The 22,197-nt window shown below is 33.0% G+C and overlaps 1 protein-coding gene and 1 long non-coding RNA gene across 4 annotated transcripts in view; one reads left to right on the plus strand and one right to left on the minus strand.

Annotated features, from left to right (window-relative positions):
• Positions 1-22,197, minus strand: part of LOC139510174 (stAR-related lipid transfer protein 3-like) — a 137,639-nt gene that overhangs the window by 7,841 nt on the left and 107,601 nt on the right. For all 3 annotated transcript variants that reach the window (XM_071296532.1, XM_071296530.1, XM_071296531.1), the window contains exons 10-12: positions 19,733-19,894; positions 15,675-15,770; positions 10,559-10,743 (exon numbers count right to left, since the gene is read on the minus strand). In XM_071296532.1, the coding sequence (XP_071152633.1) occupies positions 10,559-10,743; positions 15,675-15,770; positions 19,733-19,894 (443 nt within the window). The remainder of the gene's footprint in view (positions 1-10,558; positions 10,744-15,674; positions 15,771-19,732; positions 19,895-22,197) is intronic.
• Positions 11,631-22,197, plus strand: part of LOC139510176 (uncharacterized) — a 30,013-nt gene continuing 19,446 nt past the window's right edge. The window contains exon 1 of the long non-coding RNA XR_011661850.1: positions 11,631-11,703. This is a non-coding gene — a long non-coding RNA (uncharacterized lncRNA). The remainder of the gene's footprint in view (positions 11,704-22,197) is intronic.

Below are 22,197 nucleotides of genomic sequence, written 5' to 3' on the forward strand. Positions count from 1 at the left end.
CATACTTAACTCAAAATCATACACAAGAAACTAAAATTAATAGAATAGTTGGCTGAGTGAGCCTGATACAACCGCAGAGGTTGAACCCTGATCAGATGGGGCAAATTTGGATACAGTATTTATGCTTAATACTGTCTGAATTTTGAATGTGATCAAAATTTTGACATAAAATAGGTTTCTGACAAAAAATTACAGTGGTAAAAGATCTTATAAATCAATTGTGCAATACTGTGCAAATGAAGATTTTATCTTGAAACTTTTTAAAAATTTGTGAAATTTGAAAAAAAAATATCAAGGCCCCCACCCATTTTTTTGGAGACCCCCCTTGGAGCAATTACCCCAAGACTCACTTCCATCCTTTCCTTTGTAGTATGGAACCCTGTAGTACAACTTCAGAGAGATCCATACACTTAAACACAAGTTATTGTCTGGAAACTAGAAAAATGCTTTTTCTGGCCCTTTTTTTGGCCCCTAATTTCTACATGTTTTGGGCAGTGACCCCCAAACTCAATCCCAGCTTTCCTTTATGATATGGAGCCTTGTGGTACAATGTCAGAGAGATCCATACACTTACAAGTTATTGTCCAGGAACTACAAAAATTATTGTTTTTGGTCCCTTTTTGGCCCTCAATTCCTAAACTGCTGGCCCCATAACCCCTAATGTGAATCCCAACCTTCTTCTTGCTGTATTAAACATTGTGATACAATTACGGAATAATCGAAATACTAATACACAAGTTTTTTTACTGAAACTAGAAAAATGCTTGTTTTGGGTCCCTAATTCCTAAACCGTTGGGACCATCATCCCCAAATCAATCCCAACCTTCTTTTTGTGGTATTGAACCTTCTTAGTTTCATAGAGATCCATTGACTTAAACTAAATTTATTGTCAGGAAACCAATGTCTTCGGACGACTGATAACACAGACGACGACGACATCATACCATTATAGGATCACAAAATATTTTTTGCAGTCATATAAAAATCATACAAGACAAACAAAGGCCAGAGGCTCCCGACTTGGGACAGGCACAAAAATGCGGCGGGGTTAAACTTTAAATATATGTTTCATAAAAATCTGGCAAGAATTGTTCACATGAGATCACTAATGATGCAATTTTCATGTTATCAATGTTTCCCAAGGGGCATAACTCTTTCAAAAATAATTGATAGGCACTGATTTTCAAACTCGTCTAAGACATTGCTGATATAAACCTATGACAAAGTTTCATAAAAATCTGGCAAAGAGCATTAACAAGACTAGATGGACAAATACTTAGAGATTGAACAATGTCTTGCAATAAGTTAGTGGGGGACAATAACCATTTGAAAAATAATCACCCTGGTTCACTCCAAGAATAATTACACCTGTTGTCATTTTATAATCTGAGTCTGATTTTAAGCTAGCACAACAGGTCCTTCAATGCATCTCTAAAACTAGAGGCTCTAAAGAGCCTGTGTCGCTCACCTTGGTCTTGTGCATATTTAACAATGGACACGGATAAATTCATGACATAATTGTGTTTTGGTGATAGTGATGTGTTTGTAGATCTTACTTTACTGAACATTCTTGTTGCTACAATTATCTCTATCTATAATGAACTTGGCCCAGTAATTACAGTGGAAAATATTTTCTAAAAATTTACAAAAATTTATGAAAAATGTTAAAAATTAACTATAAAGGGCAATAACTCCTTAAGGGGTCAATTGACTATTTTGGTCATGTAAACTTATTTGTAGATCTTATTTTGCTGAACGTTATTGCTGTATACAGTTTATCTCTATCTATAATAATATTCAAGATAATAACAAACTAGAGGCTCTAAAGAGCCTGTGTCGCTCACCTTGGTCTATGTGCATATTAAACAAAGGACACAAATGGATTCATGACAAAATTGTATTTTGGTGATGGTGATGTGTTTGAAGTTCTTACTTTACTGAACATTCTTGCTTCTTACAATTATATCTGTAATGAACTTTGCCCATTAGTAACAGAGAAAAATATTTGGTAAAAATTTACATAAATTTACCAAATTAATGAAAATTGTTAAAAATTGACTATAAAGGGCAATAACTCCTTAAGGGGTCAATTGACCATTTAGGTCATGTGGACTTATTTGAAGATCTTACTTTGATGAACATTATCGCTGTTTACAGTTTATCGCTATCTATAATAGTATTCAAGATAATAACCAAAAACAGCAAAATTTCTTTAACTAGAGGCTCTAAAGAGCCTGTGTCGCTCACCTTGGTCTATGTGAATATTAAAGGAAGCAGATGGATTCATGACAAAATTGTGTTTTGGTGATGGTGATGTGTTTGTACATCTTATTTTACTGAACATTCTTGCTGCTTAAAATTATCTCTATCTATAATGAACTTGGCCCATTAGTTTCAGTGGAAAATGTAAGTAAAAATTTACAAATTTTATGAAAATTGTTAAAAATTTACTATAAAGAACAATAACTCCTAAGGGGGTCAATTGACCATTTCGGTCATGTTGACTTATTTGTAAATCTTACTTTGCTGAACATTATTGTTGTTTACAGTTTATCTCTATCAATAATAATATTCAAGATAATGACCAAAAACAGCAAAATTTCCTTAAAACTACAACAATTCAGGGTCAGCAACCCAACAACGGGTTGTCCGATTCATCTAAAAATTTCAGAGCAGATAAATGTTGACCTGATAAACAATTTTACCCCATGTCAGATTTGCTCTAAATGGTTTGGGTTTTGAGTTATAAGCCAAAAACTGCATTTTACCCCATGTTCTATTTTCAGCCATGGCGGCCATCTTGGTTGGATGGCCGGGTCACTGGACACATTTTTCAAACTACTAACCAAAAAGATGATTGTGGCCAAGTTTGGATTAATTTGGCCAAGTAGTTTCAGAGGAGAAGATTTTTGTAAAAGATTACTAAGATTTACGAAAAATGGTTAAAAATTGACTATAAAGGGCAATAACTCCTAAAGGGGTCAACTGACCATTTCAGTCATGTAGACTTATTTGTTAATCTTACTTTGCTTAACATTATTGCTGTTTACAGTTTATCTCTATCTATAATAATGTTCAAGATAATAACCAAGAACAGCAAAATTTCCTTAAAATTACCAATTCAGGGGCAGCAACCCAACATCAGGTTGTCCGATTCATCTGAAAATTTCAGGGCAGATAGATCTTGACCCTATAAACAATTTTACCCCCATGTCAGATTTGCTCTAAATGCTTTAGTTTTTGAGTTATAAGCCAAAAACTGCATTTTACCCCTATGTTCTATTTTTAGCCGTGGTGGCCATCTTGGTTGGTTGGCCGGGTCACCGGACACATTTTTTAAACTAGATACCCCAATGATGATTGTGGCCAAGTTTGGTTTAATTTGGCCCAGTAGTTTCAGAGGAGAAGATTTTTCTAAAAGATAACTAAGATTTACGAAAAATGGTTAAAAATTGACTATAAAGGGCAATAACTCCTAAAGGGGTCAACTGACCATTTGGGTCAGGTTGACTTATTTGTAAATCTTACTTTGCTGAACATTATTGCTGTTTACAGTTTATCTCTATCTATAATAATATTCAAGATAATAACCAAAAACAGTAAAATTTCCTTAAAATTACCAATTCAGGGGCAGCAACCCAACAACGGGTTGTCCGATTCATCTGAAAATTTCAGGGCAGATAGATCTTGACCTGATGAACAATTTTACCCCACGTCAGATTTGCTCTAAATGCTTTGGTTTTTGAGTTATAAGCCAAAAACTGCATTTTACCCCTATGTTCTATTTTTAGCCATGGCGGCCATCTTGGTTGGTTGACCGGGTCACCAGACACATTTTTTAAACTAGATACCCCAATGATGATTGTGGCCAAGTTTGGTTAAATTTGGCCCAGTAGTTTCAGAGGAGAAGATTTTTGTAAAAGTTAACGACGCCAGACGACGACGGACGACAGATGACGGACGACAGACGACGGACGACAGACGACGGACGACGGACGCCGGACGCCAAGTGCTGAGAAAAGCTCACTTGGCCCTTTGGGCCAGGTGAGCTAAAAATTACCAATTGGAGGGCAGCAACCCAACAACCGGTTATCCAATTCATTTGAATATTTCAGGGCAGATATATATTGACTTGATTAACAATTTAACTCCTTGTCAGATTTCCTCTAAATGATTTGGTTTCAGAGTTATAAGCAAAAAACTACATTTTACCCCTGTTCTATTTCTAGCCGTGGTGGCCATCTTGGTTGGATGGCCAGGTCATCGGACACATTTTTCAAACAAGGTACCTCAAAGATGATTGTGGTTAAGTTTGAATTAATTTGGCCCAGTAGTTTCAGAGGAGAAGATTTTTGTAAAAGATAACTAAGATTTACGAAAAATGGTAAAAAAATTGACTATAAAGGGCAATAACTCCTACAGGGGTCAACTGACCATTTCGGTCATGTTGACTTCTTTGTAAATCTTACTTTGATGAACATTATTGCTGTTTACAGTTTATCTCTATCTATAACAATATTCAAGATAATAACCAACTAGAGGCTCTCAAGAGCCTGTGTCGCTCACCTGTTAATGTGTTTACTGATGTCGGCCATCTTTGTTGGTAGGCGGGGTCATTAGACAGTCTTTTTAAAAATAGATACCCTAGTATTATGATTGTGACCAAGTTTGGTTAAATTTGGCCAAGTAGTTTTAGAAAAGATTTTTATACAAGTTACAAAAATGAGGAAAAGTTGTTTAATATTGACTCTAAAGGGCAATAACTCCTTAGGGGATCCTCTAACAATTTTGATCATGCTGACTTATTTGTAGATCTTACTTTGCTGAACATTATTGCTGTTTACAGTTTATCTCTATCTATAATAGTATTCAAGATAATAACCAAAAACTGCAAAATTTTCTTAAAATAACCAATTTAAGGGCAGCAACCCAACAACAGGTTGTCCGATTCAACTGAAAATTTGTGAGGGGATATATCTTATTCTGATGGACATTAAAATCTTGAAAGATTTGCCCTAAATGTCTTGGTTTCAAAGATATAAAGCAAAAACTGCATTTTACCACTATGTTCTATTTTAAGCCATGTCAGCCATTTTGTTTGGTATGCTGGGTCAACGGACACATTTTTTAAACTATAAACCACAATGATAATTGTTGCCAAGTTTGATTAAATTTGGCAAAGTAGTTTTAGAGAAGAAGATTTTTAGAAAAGTTACAAAAAATGATGAAAAGTTGTTAAAAATTGACTATAAAGGGCAATAACTCCTTAAGGGATCGACTGGCAATTTTGGTCATGTTGACTTATTTGTAGGTCTTACTCTGCTGAACATTATTGCTGTTTACAGTTTATCTCTATCTATAATAGTATTCAAGATAATAACCAAAAACTGCAAAATTTCCTTAAAATAACCATTTCAGGGGCAGCAACCCAACAACAGGTTGTCCGATTCGTCTGAAAATTTCAGGGCAGATAGATCTTCACCTGATAAACAATTTTACTCCATGTCAGATTTGCTCTAAATGCTTTGGTTTTTGAGTTATAAGCCAAAAACTGCATTTTACCCCTATGTTCTATTTTTAGCCATGGCGGCCATCTTGGTTGGTTTGACAGGTCACGCCACACATTTTTTAAACTAGATATCCCAAGGATGATAGTGGCCAAGTTTGGTAGAATTTGGCCCAGTAGTTTCAGAGGAGAAGATTTTTGTAAAAGTTTACGGACGACGGACGACAGACGACGGACGACAGACGACAGACGACGGACGACGGACGCAGGACGACGGACGCCAAGTGATGAGAAAAGCTCACTTGACCTTTCAGGTCAGGTGAGCTAAAAACGGCAAAATTTCCTTAAAATTACCAATTCAGGACAGTAACCTAACAACGGGTTTTCCGATCCATGTGAAAACATCAGGGCAGATAGATCTTGACCTGATAAACAATTAAACTCTGTCAGATTTTCTCTTAATGCTTCGGTTTTTGAGTTATAAGCCAAAAACTGCATTTTACCCCTATGTTCTATTATTAGCCGTGGCAGCCATTTTGGTTGATTGGCCAGGTCACGCCACACATTTTTTAAACAATTTACCCCAATGATGATTGTGGCCAAGTTTAGTGTAATTTGGCCCAGTAGTTTCAGAGAAGAAGATTTTTGTAAAAGATTACTTAGATTTACGAAAAAATGGTTAAAAATTGACTATAAAGGGCAATAACTCCTTCACGGGTCAACTGACCATTTTGGTCATGCTGACTTATTTGTAAATCTTCCTTTGCTGAACATTATTGCTGTTTACAGTTTATCTCTATCTATAATAATATTCAAGATAATAACCAAAAACAGAAAAATTTTCTTAAAATTACCAATTCAGGGGCAGCAACCCAACAACAGGTTGTCCGATTCATCTGAAAATTTCAGGACAGATAGATCTTGACCTGATAAACACTTTTACAGCTGTCAGATTTGCTAAATGCTTTGGTTTTTGAGTTATAAGCCAAAAACTGCATTTTACCCTATATGTTCTATTTTTAGCCATGGCGGCCATCTTAGTTGGTTGGCCGGGTCACGCCACACATTTTAAAAACTAGATATCCCAAGGATGATAGTGGCCAAGTTTGGTAGAATTTGGCCAAGTAGTTTTAGAAAAGATTTTGATACAAGTTACAACTAGAGGCTCTAAAGAGCCTGTGTCGCTCACCTTGGTCTATGTGACTATTAAACAAAGGAAGCAGATAGATTCATGACAAAATTGTATTTTGGTGATGGTGATGTGTTTGTACATCTTACTTTAATGAACATCCTTGCAGCTTACAATTATCTCTATCTATAATGAACTTGGCCCAGTAGTTTCAGTGGAAAATTTTAGTAAAAATTTACAAATTTTATAAAAATTGTTGAAAATTGACTATAAAGGACAATAACTCCTTAGGGGGTCAATTGACCATTTCGGTCATGTTGACTTATTTGTAAATCTTACTTTGCTGAACATTATTGCTGTTTACAGTTTATCTCTATCTATAATAATATTCAAGACAATAACCAAAAACAGCAAAATTTCCTTAAAATTACCAATTCAGGGGCAGCAACCCAACAACGGGTTGTCCGATTCATTTGAAAATTTCGGGGCAGATAGATCTTGACCTGATAAACAATTTAACTCCATGTCAGATTTGCTCTAAACGCTTTGGTTTTTGAGTTATAAGCCAAAAACTGCATTTTACCCCTATGTTCTATTTTTAGCCATGGCGGCCATCTTGGTTGGATGGCCGGGTCATCGGACACATTTTTTAAACTAGATACCCCAAAGATGATTGTGGATAAGTTTGGATTAATTTGGCCCATCAGTTTCAGAGGAGAAGATTTTTGTAAAAGATTACTAAGATTTACGAAAAATGGTTAAAAATTGACTATAAAGGGCAATAACTCCTATATGGGTCAACTGACCATTTCGGTCATGTTGACTTATTTGTAAATCTTACTTTGCTGAACATTATTGCTGTTTACAGTTTATTTCTATCTATAATAATTTTCAAGATAATAACCAAAAACAGTAAAATTTCCTTAAAATTACCAATTCAGGGGCAGGAACCCAACAACGGGTTGTCCGATTTATCTGAAAATTTCAGGGCAGATAGATCTTGACCTGATAAACAATTTGACCCCCGTGTCAGATTTGCTCTAAAGGCTTTGGTTTTTGAGTTATAAGCCAAAAACTGCATTTTACCCCTATGTTCTATTTTTAACCATGGCGGCCATCTTGGTTGGATGGCCAGGTCATCGGACACATTTTTTAAACTAGATACCCAAAAGATGATTGTGGATAAGTTTGGATTAATTTGGCCCAGTAGTTTCAGAGGAGAAGATTTTTGTAAAAGATTACTAAGATTTACGAAAAATGGTTAAAAATTGACTATAAAGGGCAATAACTCCTATATTGGTCAACTGACCATTTCGGTCATGTTGACTTATTTGTAAATCTTACTTTGCTGAACATTATTGCTGTTTACAGTTTATTTCTATCTATAATAATTTTCAAGATAATAACCAAAAACAGTAAAATTTCCTTAAAATTACCAATTCAGGGGCAGCAACCCAACAACAGGTTGTCAGATTCATCTGAAAATTTCAGGGTAAATAGATGTTGACCTGATAAACAATTTTACCAATTGTCAGATTTGCTCTAAATGCTTTGGTTTTTAAGTTATAAGCCAAAAACTGCATTTTACCCCTATGTTCTATTTTTAGCCCTGGCGGCCATCTTGGTTGGTTGGCCGGGTCACCGGACACATTTTTTAAACTAGATACCCCAAAGATAATTGTGGCCAAGTTTGGATAAATTTGGCCTAGTAGTTTCAGAGGAGAAGATTTTTGTAAAAGATTACTAAGATTTACGAAAAATGGTTAAAAATTGACTATAAAGGGCAATAACTCCTATATGGGTCAACTGACCATTTCGGTCATGTTAACTTATTTGTAGATCTTACTTTGCTGAACATTATTGCTGTTTACAGTTTATCTCTATCTATAATAATATTCAAGATAATAACCATATAACGGCAAAATTTCCTTAAAATTGCCAATTCAGGGGCAGCAACCCAACAACCGGTTGTCCGATTCGTCTGAAAATTTCAGGGCAGATAGATCTTGACTTAATAAACAATTTAACCCCATGTCAGATTTGCTCTAAATGCTTCGGTTTCAGAGTTATAAGCCAAAAACTGCATTTTACCCCTATGTTCTATTTTTAGCCATGGCGGCCATCTTGGTTGGTTGGCCGGGTAACCGAACACATTTTTTAAACTAGATACCCCAATGATGATTGTGGCCAAGTTTGGTTAAATTTGGCCCAGTAGTTTCAGAGGAGAAGATTTTTGTAAAAGTTAACGACGACGGACGACGGACGACGGACGACGCCGGACGACGGACGCCGGATGCCGGATGCCAAGTGATGAGAAAAGCTCACTTGGCCCTTCGGGCCAGGTGAGCTAAAAATAATCATACCTGTGTCATCTATAGATAGTATTCTAAACCCCTGAGTTTTTTTTTAAAGCAAAACTGTTGAAAAACAGCTAACTCATTTGCAACATACAAAGATATTCCAATATCAGACACAAATGAGTAAATTTTTTTAGGAATGTTGATTAAAAATAATGGAAATCTTTCACACAGAACTATAGATCTAACAAAAAAAGCTAAAAATGTTCTCTTTGCGATGAAGTCACATACTGGTCTATTGAATAATATACCAGTTAAAGTTGCAAATAATCTCTTTGATTCATTAGTTAGACCTATAGCTTTATATAATTCAGAAGTTACATTTTTAGACTCCTATATAACATATTTTAGAGCCAAAAAAAGAGCAAATGACTTGGGAAAACAATTGGACTCCTTTTATTTCATTGATAAAACACCTAATGAAAAGTTACACCAGTCTACAGTTTTGAAAATAAACACTTGGTATAAGCAAAACTTCATCAAATTTAGGTGCAAGAGCTGATCTGGGGAGACTTCCTCTGGAACTATATATTAAATTTCAATCTATATTGTATCTTATTAGATTATATTCTGATGAAATTAATCCTCTCTTAAAAGAATCCTTTATTTTGTTTCAAAACTTAGACTCGGAAGAAACTGGTATGGATTTGGACACTTTAAAAATATATTCCTCACAAATGATAACTAAAAATATAAGAGAACAAATAAAATTAAAATTGAAGCATTTTTATGAAAAACTAGTAAATGATTAACTATCAGATATAAAGGATAACAGCAAACTCACTATTTATAAACATGTAAAAATAAATAATACAGAAGAAAAATATTTAACTTCCTCAAAACTTGAATTCAGAAAACTGATAACAAAATTTAGATTAAGTGACCATAATTTATTAATAGAAAAGGGAAGATACCTTAAAATACCAAGATAAGAAAGATTATGTAAAAACTATATACAAATTGAAGATGAAATTCATTTCTTTTTATATTGTAATAGAAACCATAATAATAGAAAATTTTATTTTGATTTTTTGATAAATGAGAATATCCACTTTATAAATTTAAATGACATAGATAAAATAACATATATACTCAACCCAATTTCACACATTCAGGTAAATAAGCTAGGAACCTTTTTAAAACAGTCTATTGAACTGAGGACAGGGGACTCTTAAAATATTTACTTTTATGGTGTATATTAATCTTGTTGATAATTTTATTTTCATTTTGTAATGTTGTGTCAGGTACTATAAATATGTAGTTTTATGGCAATAAAGATTTGAATTGAATTTAAAAACATCTCAAAGGATGAAGAACAGCTGAGTTTCAGGCGTTGAAAATTGGTAGGAGGATTTGATTACACAAAACAGTTATTTCATAAAGTTGCTGAAAAATTACTAAGGTCCCAAGTATGGAAAAATAAGATAAAAATTCTTCAAAACATTCCATATTAGCAGGTGCACAACTTCAACATAAGTGCAATCTTTCAGTTATGAACTTTCAGGGATCTCGGTATTAAAACAAAGCAAAAATTTCTGAATTATATTATACAAATTACTGTTATACCTGACATATTTTTTCTGATGAGGCATCCCTGAGAAAGTGGTGTGTGTAACTAAAGATAGATATTGTCCATTTCTCTCTCCCCATCTTCGTAGATTAACAAAGTCTCGTGCTGCCACAATACCTCCAGCAGCTTCAGCTGCAATGGTATAGGCTATGTCTGTATTTTCATTGATGGCTTGTAATACCTGAATTAAAAAATAAATAAAATAATGAAATCACAGCACCAGTTGACCTTAATAAGCTAGGTGTTTATATAGAGATTAATACATGGCTTTTTCCATATCGGCCCAGGTATCATCCCAAGACCCCCATATCAGACCGAGAAGTAGTCGAGGTGCTGATATGGGTCGAGGGATGATACCCGAGCCGATATGGAAAAGGCCATGTATTAATCTCTTTATCATATATTTCCGACAATTGTTTTATGTATGGCAAATTAACAAATGAAATAACTAAAACAGTCAAAAACTTTAAAAAAAAAGAAGTTAAATTATGAATCCAACAAATACACTATAATTGCCCAACCATTACATCACTACCTCAATATTTACTTATGTTATTATTTCCTATAGAGGTCATAGAGGCATTTTGAAACATTGAAAATTTGGAAGAGTTTTATGATCATTATTACTCCATGTTTGTTGTACTATAAAATGATTCATAATTGTCAATGACATTTGTTTAAGCAAGTACTAAACTATCCCCACAAAAGTTCCCGTAAATTTTGACGTCGTCATAAAAAAATCTGACGTCACAATGGAAAAGTAAACAACTGATACTGGAAATACCGGAAGTAATTTGCACGAGAGGCACTATCATGGGTTTTGTGCATGAGATGCACCTGATATGGGTTATCAGCCTGGGTGGGAAATTATGGCTTGTGTACTTCCGCTCATTACACATATGCAAAAGCTATCATATCAATGATAAATATTTTATAATGTTAAAAAATCATCTCTAATACCATCAACATCCAACAACAAAACAGTGTAGCTGACTATGCAGTACATTTGAATGAAAATTATTTTGTTCCCAGAAGGCTACATATATAACAAGACATATATTTTACATTTCAGCTTTCTCCATTTTAAATGTTTGGTAAAAAGATCTTTCATGTCAGAAGCAGATATCCATCCACAAAAGAGGTAGTAAATAATTATTTAACCTGAAATTGTTACTTGTTTTGTACTTTGGATGATTTTCCTTCAATTTTTCAATATACCTTTGTCAGTTTTTTGTTGAGATTATAATTTTCTATTGTTTATTAACAAATATAGCCAGGTACAAATGTACATATCCACTCCAGGATGTGACATCATGTCTCTCAGAGAGGTTATGTTGGGTTTAGGACTTTTTAACTACTATCTGATACTCCACTTTAACAGTCTTACAGTAGTTAAGATTTTTTTATTGATATATTTGTCCAACAGTTATAGTTTAATACAGGTATTAATTAGCTGACCCTACGGTTTTCTGAAATTTCACCATATCTATTATATCTGTTGGAGTCTTAAATCAGAATTGTTAATGGTGACAATAATTAGGTATCATTTACACAAAGTTTTGTACTATAGCTGGTACTTTCAAGTTTCAATCATACAAAGATGACAATTTAATGAATATAATTGTCTTATGACAAAGAGAAAATATTATTTAACCAGGTGCTCCGCAGGGCGCAGCTTTATACGACCGCAGAGGTCGAACCCTGAACAGTTGGGGCAAGTATGGACAAAACATTCAAGCGTGATACAGCTCTGAATTTGGATTGTGATCAAATTTTTGACATTACATGGTTTTTTTTTTACACAAAACAAATGTCAAGATTTTACAAATCAATTAAAGATTTCTTCTTCAAACTTTTTAAATCTAAAATTAAATAGTTGACACAGCATAGGTTTCTGACACAGAATGAATGTGGTCTAATGAACTTAAAAGTTTTTTTTTGCCTTTGAGCAATTCACTATGCTGTTGAATATTAATCCTCTCAAAAAAATGTTTGAAGAAATTTTCTTTTTATTTATGAAATCTGAAATGAGAAAAATTTACCCCCCCCCCCTTTTTTTCACATCCCCGTTTCCCTTTTTCCAAAACTGATATCAATTCAAATTTCTAATGGAGTTTGCAACAATAACTACTCTTTTAAATACATCATAAAATATTAAAATGTAAAATAAAGTGCTTGTTATCACTGAATGGTAAAGATTGGTTGGTAGTAAAAGTGAATATACATTGTTTATTGTATAAAACAATAAAAAAAACTTCATCAGCAACATTTTATATTGGCAAATTTCCAATGAAGTTATTTACATAAAGTTATTGGCAAATAAAAATAGAAAATGACATCATAGTCATGTCTGACAAATGTCCAACATACATTATCTAAAAACATTTTAGATAAGATAAGGAAAAAAAGCTTCATCAGCAACATTTTATATTGGCAAATTTCCAATGAAGTTATTTACATAAAGTTATTGGCAAATAAAAAATAGAAAATGACATCATAGTCATGTCTGGCAAATTTCCAAAATATATTATCAACTACTATTCTATACAAAGAAAGATAACTCCAATTGAAATTTAATTGCTATTGCACAATATTGTGCAATTAGATATTTCTTGCTATTGTGCAATACTGTGCAATTGAAAATTTCTTGCTATTGCACAATACTTGATATTGAATCCTGATTTGGACCAACTTGAAAACTGGGCCCATAATCAAAAATCAAAGTACATATTTAGATAAAGCATATCAAATAAGCCCAAGAATTTAATTTTTGTTAAAATCAAACTTAGTTTAATTTTGGACCCTTTGGACCTTAATATAGACCAATTTGAAAACTGGACCAAAAATTAAGAATCTACATACACAGTTAGATTTGGCATATCAAAGAACCCATTTATTCAATTTTTGATGAAATCAAACAAAGTTTAATTTTGGACCCCCATTTGGACCAACTTGAAAACTAGGCCAATAATTAAAAATCTAAGTACATTTTTAAATTCAGCATATCAAAGAACCCCAAGGATTCAATTTTTGTTAAAATCAAACTAAGTTTAATTTTGGACCCTTTGGACCTTAATGTAGACCAATTTGAAAACGGGACCAAATATTAAGAATCTACATACATAGTTAGATTCGGCATATCAAAGAACCCCAATTATTCAATTTTTGATGAAATCACACAAAGTTCAATTTTGGACCCTTTGGGCCCCTTATTCCTAAACTGTTAGGACCAAAACTCCCAAAATCAAACCCAACCTTCCTTTTATGGTCATAAACCTTGTGTTTAAATTTCATAGATTTCTATTTACTTATACTAAAGTTATGGTGCAAAAACCAAAAATAATGCTTATTTGGGCCCCTTTTTGGCCCTTAATTCATAAACTGTTGTGACCTCAACTCCAAAAATCAATCCCAACCTTCCTTTTGTGGTCATAAACCTTGTGTTAAAATTTCATTGATTTCTATTTACTTATACTAAAGTTATTGTGCGAAAACCAAGAATAATGCTTATTTGGGCCCTTTTTTGGCCCTTAATTCCTAAACTGTTGGAACCAAAACTCCCAAAATCAATCCCAACCTCTCTTTTGTGGTCATAAACCTTGTGTTAAAATTTCATAGATTTCTATTCACTTAAACTAAAGTTATAGTGCGAAAACCAAGAAAATGCTTATTTGGGCCCTTTTTGGCCCCTATTTCCTAAAATGTTGGGACCAAAACTTCTAAAATCAATCCCAACCTTCCTTTTGTGGTTAAAATTTCATTGATTTCTATTCACTTTTACTAAAGTTAGAGTGCGAAAACTAAAAGTATTTGGACGACGACGACGACGACGACGACGACGACGACGACGACGACGACGACGCCAACGTGATAGCAATATACGACGAAAAATTTTTCAAATTTTGCGGTCGTATAAAAAATTACTTGAGAGATATATATATATTTATATGAGTAATTATGTTAGGGCTTTTCCAGAAAACAATGTTTGGGGGGGGGGGGGGGGGGGGGGGGGTTGGAAGGCACATTATATTAATAATACATGAGTGATTGGTATCAGAGCAACTTTTCACACTATAATGCACTATAATTCTCAAATACAATTGTCTGGGTGGCAGGTGCTGACAAAAACTGCCTTCCAACACCCCCATACATTTTTTTCTGGAATAGCCCTTAAATCCGGCTATTTCAAAAAGAGCTGGAAAAATGAACTAACACTTAAATAAATCTAAAACTTGTATGATGACCTGAGAAACACAATAATGTAAAGATAAAATACTGTGGATTCATTATTATTTGTTAGAAACCAATTTTTCAGGAATTTCATGCAGTGGCGGATCCAGAGCAGGGTTCCAGGGGTTGGAACCCCCACTTTTTTTCAGACGATCAATGCATTTGAATGGGGACATATAGTTGGAACCGCTCTTTGTCCTGGGTTGGGAACCTGCCCTTTTTAAAATGGCTGGATCCGCCCCTGTCGTGGTAACCTGGGAACAAATTTCAGAGAAGACATTACTAAGTTGTAAAACTTGTGTCTAATCCATTTGTCATTTTGAACAATAAAATATGTTAAAACTAACAAATTTCAATGTCCAACGAATAATATAAAAGTTATATAGAAATGTATGCAGACTTTGGCAAAGCCATGTAATCAAATATCCACAAAAATGAAAATGTTCCTCAATCCATGAAAATTGGTACCCACTAAAATAAATTAATCCACAGTACCATACAGCTTGATGTTGACAAATATTTCACATGGTAATAAAACGAGAGAATACATTAATGGAATGCTTGTAACAGCAATTTCCGTAATAAAATATAATCAGTTGAGTTGATATAAAAAAGAAGATGTGGTATGATTGCCAATGAGACAACTGTCCACAAGAGACCAAAATGACACAGGCATTAACAACTATAGGTCACTGTACGGCCTTCAACAATGAGCAAATCATAGTCAGCTATAAAAGGCCCTGATAAGACAATGTAAAACAATTCAAACGAGAAAACTAATGGCCTTATTTATATAAAAAAAAGACAGTGAAAAAAGTTTCAAATTCAATGCAACTGTTAACCTACCAGAAATATTAACAGCATATAGTTTAACATACTTACTCTGCTTTCTACACAAGTTGGGTTCCAGTGAGAATTCTCTTCTAACTGATAGGCACACTCCTCCCATAAATATTGAGCTCTAAAATCTACCTCACTCTGTAAAATGATGAATAACATGTACAAAATACACTGTTTCATAAAAAAAATATCTATCCAAATTTACTCAGGAACAATGCATAAAATAATAAATAACATGTACAAACTACACTATTTCATAAAAAAAATATCTATCCAAATTCACTCAGGAACAATGCATAAAATAATGATTAACCTGTCCAAAATACACTGTTTCATAAAAAATATCTATCCAAATTTACTCAGAAACAATGCCTGTTTGCAGCTTTTTACATTAATGGGTACAAGAGAACATATTATTGTTGTCTAAGTAATAGCATTTAATGTACTGTTTTACCCCATTTTTCAGCAATTAAAGTCTGTTCATGCTTGAGTGAAAAATATTGATTTTCCCCATATTTATACTGAATCCACAATTACTCATAATACCTAAGTATTTCACATGACAAAAAAATAAACAGATTTTTCAAGCTGACACATGAAAATGAGGTATTAAATATGACCAGTTTATATACCGGTACTGTAATGTAAAAGAAGAAAAAATAATAAAAAGATGAAAAATGGTCATATGACAAATAGAAACTTTGTAACATAAGACATCTTGCATACAAGGTCTGAAGCATAAATTGTTGGTACCATAACACTCAAAATAAATGCCAGCCTTCCCTTTTTGGTATGTAGTCTTGCAGTACAATTTAAGAGAGATACATACACTTACACACAAGTTATTGTCTGGAAACTAGAAAAATGATTGTTTTTTGCCCCTTATCCCTGCATGTTTGTGGCAAATTCCCCAAAACTCAATCCCAGCTTTCCCTATGTGGTATGGAACCTTGTGGTACAATTTTATAGAGATCCATACACTTATACACAAGTTATTGTCCAGAAACTACAAAAGTGCTTGTTTTTGGCCCATTTTGGCCCCTTTATTTCTAAGATGTTGGTACCATAACACTCAAAATCAATCCCAGACTTCCCTTTGTGGTATGTAATCTTTCAGTACAATTTTAGAGAGATACATACACTTACACACAATTTATTGTCCAGAAACTAAAAAAATGGTTGTTTTTAGCCCCTTTTGTGCCCCTAATTCCTAAACTGTTGGTACCATGACTTCCAAAATCAATCCCAAACTTCCTTTTGTGATATTAAACTGTCTTGCAAAATTTCATAGAGATCCTTATACTTTAACTTTAGTTATTGTTTTGACTCCAAATGTGTTTTGGATGACAACGACACAGACAACGACGACAAAGACATAGCATTATACCCAACAACAAAAAAATTGCAGTCGTATAAAAACTAGAAACATTGGAGAAAATCTTCGTGAAAAGACAATAGGCTGTTAAGGCGTTTGTTGACTATTTCAGTCATGTTGACTTATTCATGTTATTGTCTTGCTGATCATTTTTGGCTATTTTCATAAAAGTGTCTAACTATCTATTATGATTTTGAAGATAATTGGCAAAAATGAAAAAGAAAATGGTAAAATTTATGGCTGATAACTCCTATCAGAAGTCATCTGACAGTTTGTTATGAACAATAGGTAAACCTCCACATTTCTGGTCAGTCAAATGTTCCCTGTTATAAGCAATTTAAAATTATAGACCAACTTGCATTTTACTGCTATGTTATATTTTTAGCACTGTCTGTCAAATTGGCTCGAAGGCAAGGTGATCACAATTTTAAAACTAAATACCCCAATGATGATTATGGCCAAGTTTCGTTAGCTTTGGTCCAGCAATTTCAGATGAGACGATTTTTTATAAGTTAAAGAACATTCATGGGCGCCAAGTGATGAGGAGAGCTTTATTAGCTCTTTGGTCAGTTATTAACCATTACATACAATTACCAGGTGGAAACCCAGTTGAAATAGAACAAAAGAATCGAAGCTCTTTGTTAGGGAAGGAGATAAATGCTTACTGTAATGTTTACTATAGTAACAACAATTTTAAAAGTTAATCGAAACAAATAAAACAACAATTTTCTTCTCAATTACTAAGTGTTTTATTTAAAAAACACCATTTGCATAATTTTTCAATTTATCTATTACATAGTATTTAAGTAATGCAGAACAATTAGATATCAAATTGACGACATGGGTATCTATCAAGTTGGATGTAGAAAATGCATACGCTCCAATTTTAAAACAAAAATTACCACGGACAGAGAACATATCAATCTATTAGTTCAGTAATTTTCGCGTCTGCCCTTCCATTATGTGACTCAAGAAATAATTCCAAAAAATGTGTAACAATTGTATTGAAAAGAGAAAATCGAGTGCACCTTTTTATGTTAGGGCGTGTTTGAGGTGTATATTTTGTCTTTAAAACGTACAAAGCAAGAGTATTTGATATATCATCTCCCTTCAGATTCTATCATTTTTATATATCATAGCTACAGGTTGACTTTAAAACATAAGAGCAGGTGTGTTCGAATAGCTATTTTTTTTTACTGAAAGTGCTTGATGACAGTCTTTTAAGTTGGATGATGAAAATGTATATCTTCGAAAAAATATAATTTTTTGTGTGTGATAACTAGGGTTTATAATCTTCGACCGCTGAAAATTTATAGTCTGCCCTTTTTTTTTAAAATGTTTAAGTATTTTAAAAAAATTCCACCTGACAACCGATCAGACAATAGTTTTAAGTTGAATCAATGCAGACAAGATCATTAACTGATGCTCATTAGCTAGTAGATACATTTGTCTTTTAAAATACAACTGACATATAAGGATCGTAATGGTGCTATGTGGATAAATTTATCGGTTTTAAAGAGCAAAATTGGCAGCGGGTCATCCCTACAATGGCTTCCATTTCTACGATTGTGAAAATGAACTGGCGTCATAGGGAGATATTTTTGACAAAGTAGAATCCTGACTGTTACTCTCTTCTTGAGTACAACAATTTACTTATATATGTATAAATATAAATATGATCAATAAAAAATGCTTACCATTAATTTACATCTTAGTGGAAAAATAGCAAATACAATGTAACAATTTTGAAGTCTTATATTTAATCTTTCCAAGGGACTCAATGTGACTGCAAGCTTAACAAGGAGACCACTGAGGCATTAATTCAACATGACTACTATATATAGAATAACCATACATTGTCTCGAAATATCAATGTTATTTGAACAGGTAGAAAGCGAGGCTGTGCCGAGCATTTCTACCTGTTTCGAGCCAAGTACAAATAACAGATTGATATTTCGAGACAATGTATGGTTATTCTTTATATACTGCAACTCTTATAACTGTTCAAAATGAAGTATTTAGGGTAAAAACTGTCATTCTTTAATTGTGAGCGGACAACATAAAATTGCTGCGAACCTGTATGTTTTATTGACGTCATAAATAAAACTCTACGGAAACACATTGTCAACGTCATAAACAAGGTGATATACGGTCAGTGACTGTATATATCACATATGAATATATGGTCAATGCAATTTGACTGCTCAAATAGCACAGCTGCAGTATATTACATGTGTATATATATATATATATAGATTACTAAAAAATCCAACATTTCCGGTATGAATAGTTTTAATTCACTAGTACTTTCATGTTTAAATAACAATCTTCAGGTGAAACTATACATGATTAACGTAACTATGTAACGGTAGGTATGTAACGTCATAGTTGTCGTTGAGTATATAAAGGGAGATAAATCGTATTACACTTAGTCTATATATAGAAGTATGGAGCGTCATTATTACACAATAGAAAATGTATAGTTTGCATTCAATCGTGATTTAAATTTTGAAATAAAATGTTTTTCCTTGACTTCTCGTGTAATGTCACAACCCATATTCATTTTATAAAATGGGAATATTTTAAATGTTGGATTTTTTAGTAATCTATATATATTTCTATACACAAGAACATTTATTATAGTGATCTTTATATATATATATATATATATATATATATATTAAAATTTTATGAAATGCAATCCTTCTTTTAGCATTTGACATACCTGTAGTCTATAAACTTTCCTCTTAATTTTTTTATTGTATATACTGTGAACAATGCCATCTTCTGGGTTATCTCCCTTCTCTAGTTTCCAACCATCTTTAGTTTGATGCATTTCCCAAACAATGTCCATTAACTCATCACCTAACTGAATGTATTCTTGCTCCTGTTAAAATACTAAAATTCTAAGAATAACACTAAAATTCTTAGAAATGTTAACACTTGACAAAATATACCATTTTAAGCACAACATTTTTAAAATATATATTTTTAAAACTTCTCCCAGATTCTGTTGAGATTAAAGATATCATACTTTGTCCTCTGAATTTTAATTCTTTGACACACATTATGTTTATGTTACATTTGTATGTAACATAGTATTCTTATGCAAATACATGGATTTTTATTTAAAATTGCATATATTCTCAGTACTAACAAGTAGAGTATTCATAAAACTTCTAAAAATAAAATATTATTCAAAACCAAGTAGAATATTTGAATTAATTTAAGTAAAATAAATAAATTCATAAAATTTGATAAGTCTCTTATAAGAGGTCCCAATGAAGCTAGTGTGTTACTCGCAAGAAAAATACCTAATATGAAAGTTGCATGACTCAGGGTTTGACTTCACATGGAAATTGGACTTTGAACTTATCTGTACAACATAAGTACAGACAGCTTTAATAACGAGTGGAGAATAATTGAATGCATCCAGGAAACAAAATATGAAGATATGATAGATAAAATCAAGGCATCCAGACTATAAAGCAAACTGTACGTGTGCTTAAATTTATATTGCTATAGGTTTGTGCAATTTGCATTAGACATCCAGTTTTGTCTACACTGGGATTTGCAAAAAGGTTATGAAAAAAAAGGGAATGTGTCCATGGGACACAGATGATGCCCACACTTGCATACAACATTATAAAGGGACATAAATCAACTGTAAAAGTGACAGTACCCAAATTTGAAATTGATCTGAGTTTCATAACATTTGGTTGAGGCAAACTTAAGTTTGAGAATGGAAACAAAAATCAAGCAATTTTCCATTTGTAAAAGGACATAACTCTAGAACGGTAAAAGTGAGGCCACCAAACTTCCAACTTGATCTGTGTTTTGTGGTAATAAGCATTTTGAATAAGTTTCATAACACCATAAAAATGATATACAAACTCAAGTAATAAATAAACTAGAGGCTCTAAAGAGCCTGTGTCGCTCACCTTGGTCTATGTGAATATTAAACAAAGGATGCAGATGGATTCATGGCATAATTGTGTTTTGGTGATGGTGATGTGTTTGTACATCTTATTTTACTGAACATTCTTGCTACTTACAATTATCTCTATCTATAATGAACTTGGCCCAGTAGTTTCAGTGGAAAATGTTAGTTAAAATTTACAAATTTTATGAAAATTGTTAAAAATTGACTATAAAGGACAATAACTCCTTAGAGGTCAATTGACCATTTCCGTCATGTTGACTTATTTGTAAATCTTACTTTGCTTAACATTATTGATGTTTACAGTTTATCTCTATCTATAATAATATTCAAGACAATAACCAAAAACAGCAAAATTTCCTTAAAATTACCTTTAAACTAGATACCCCAATGATGATTGTGGCCAAGTTTGGTTTAATTTGGCCCAGTAGTTTCAGAGGAGAAGATTTTTGTAAAAGATAACTAAGATTTACGAAAAATGGTTAAAATTGAATATAAAGGGCAATAACTCCTAAAGAAATCAACAGACCATTTTGGTCTTGTTGACTTATTTGTAGATCTTACTTTGCTGAACACTTTTGCTGTTTACAGTTTATCTTTATTAATAATAACATTCAAGATAATAACCAAAAACAGCAAAATGTCCTTAAAATTACCAATTCAGGGGCAGCAACCTATCAACGGGTTGTCCAATTCATCTCAAAATTTCAGGGCAGATAGATCTTGACCTGATAAACAATTTTACCCGATGTCAGAATTGCTCTAAATGCTTTGGTTTTTGAGTGATAAGTCAAAGCTGCATTTTACCCCATGTTCTATTTTTAGCCATGGCGGCCATCTTGGTTGGTTTGCCAGGTCACCGGACACAATTTTTTAACCAGATACCCCAATGATAATTTTGGTAAAGTTTGGTTTAATTTGGCCCAGTAGTTTCAGAGGAGAAGATTTTTGTAAAAGATGACTAAGATTTAGGAAAAATGGTAAAAAAATGACTATAAAGGGCAATTACTCCTAAAGGGGTCAACAGACCATTTTGGTCCTGTTGACTTATTTGTAGATCTTACTTTACAGAACATTTTTGCTGTTTAAAATTTATCTCTATCTATGATAATATTCAAGATAATAACCAAAAACAGCAAAATTTCCTTAAAATTACCAATTCAGGGGCAGCAACCTATCAATGGGTTGTCCGATTCATCTCAAAATTTCAGGGCAGATATGTTGACCTGATTAAGAATTTTACCCCATGT

Source organism: Mytilus edulis, chromosome 2 (genome assembly GCF_963676685.1).
Source record: "Mytilus edulis chromosome 2, xbMytEdul2.2, whole genome shotgun sequence".
NCBI classification, from domain to species: Eukaryota; Metazoa; Mollusca; class Bivalvia; order Mytilida; family Mytilidae; genus Mytilus; species Mytilus edulis.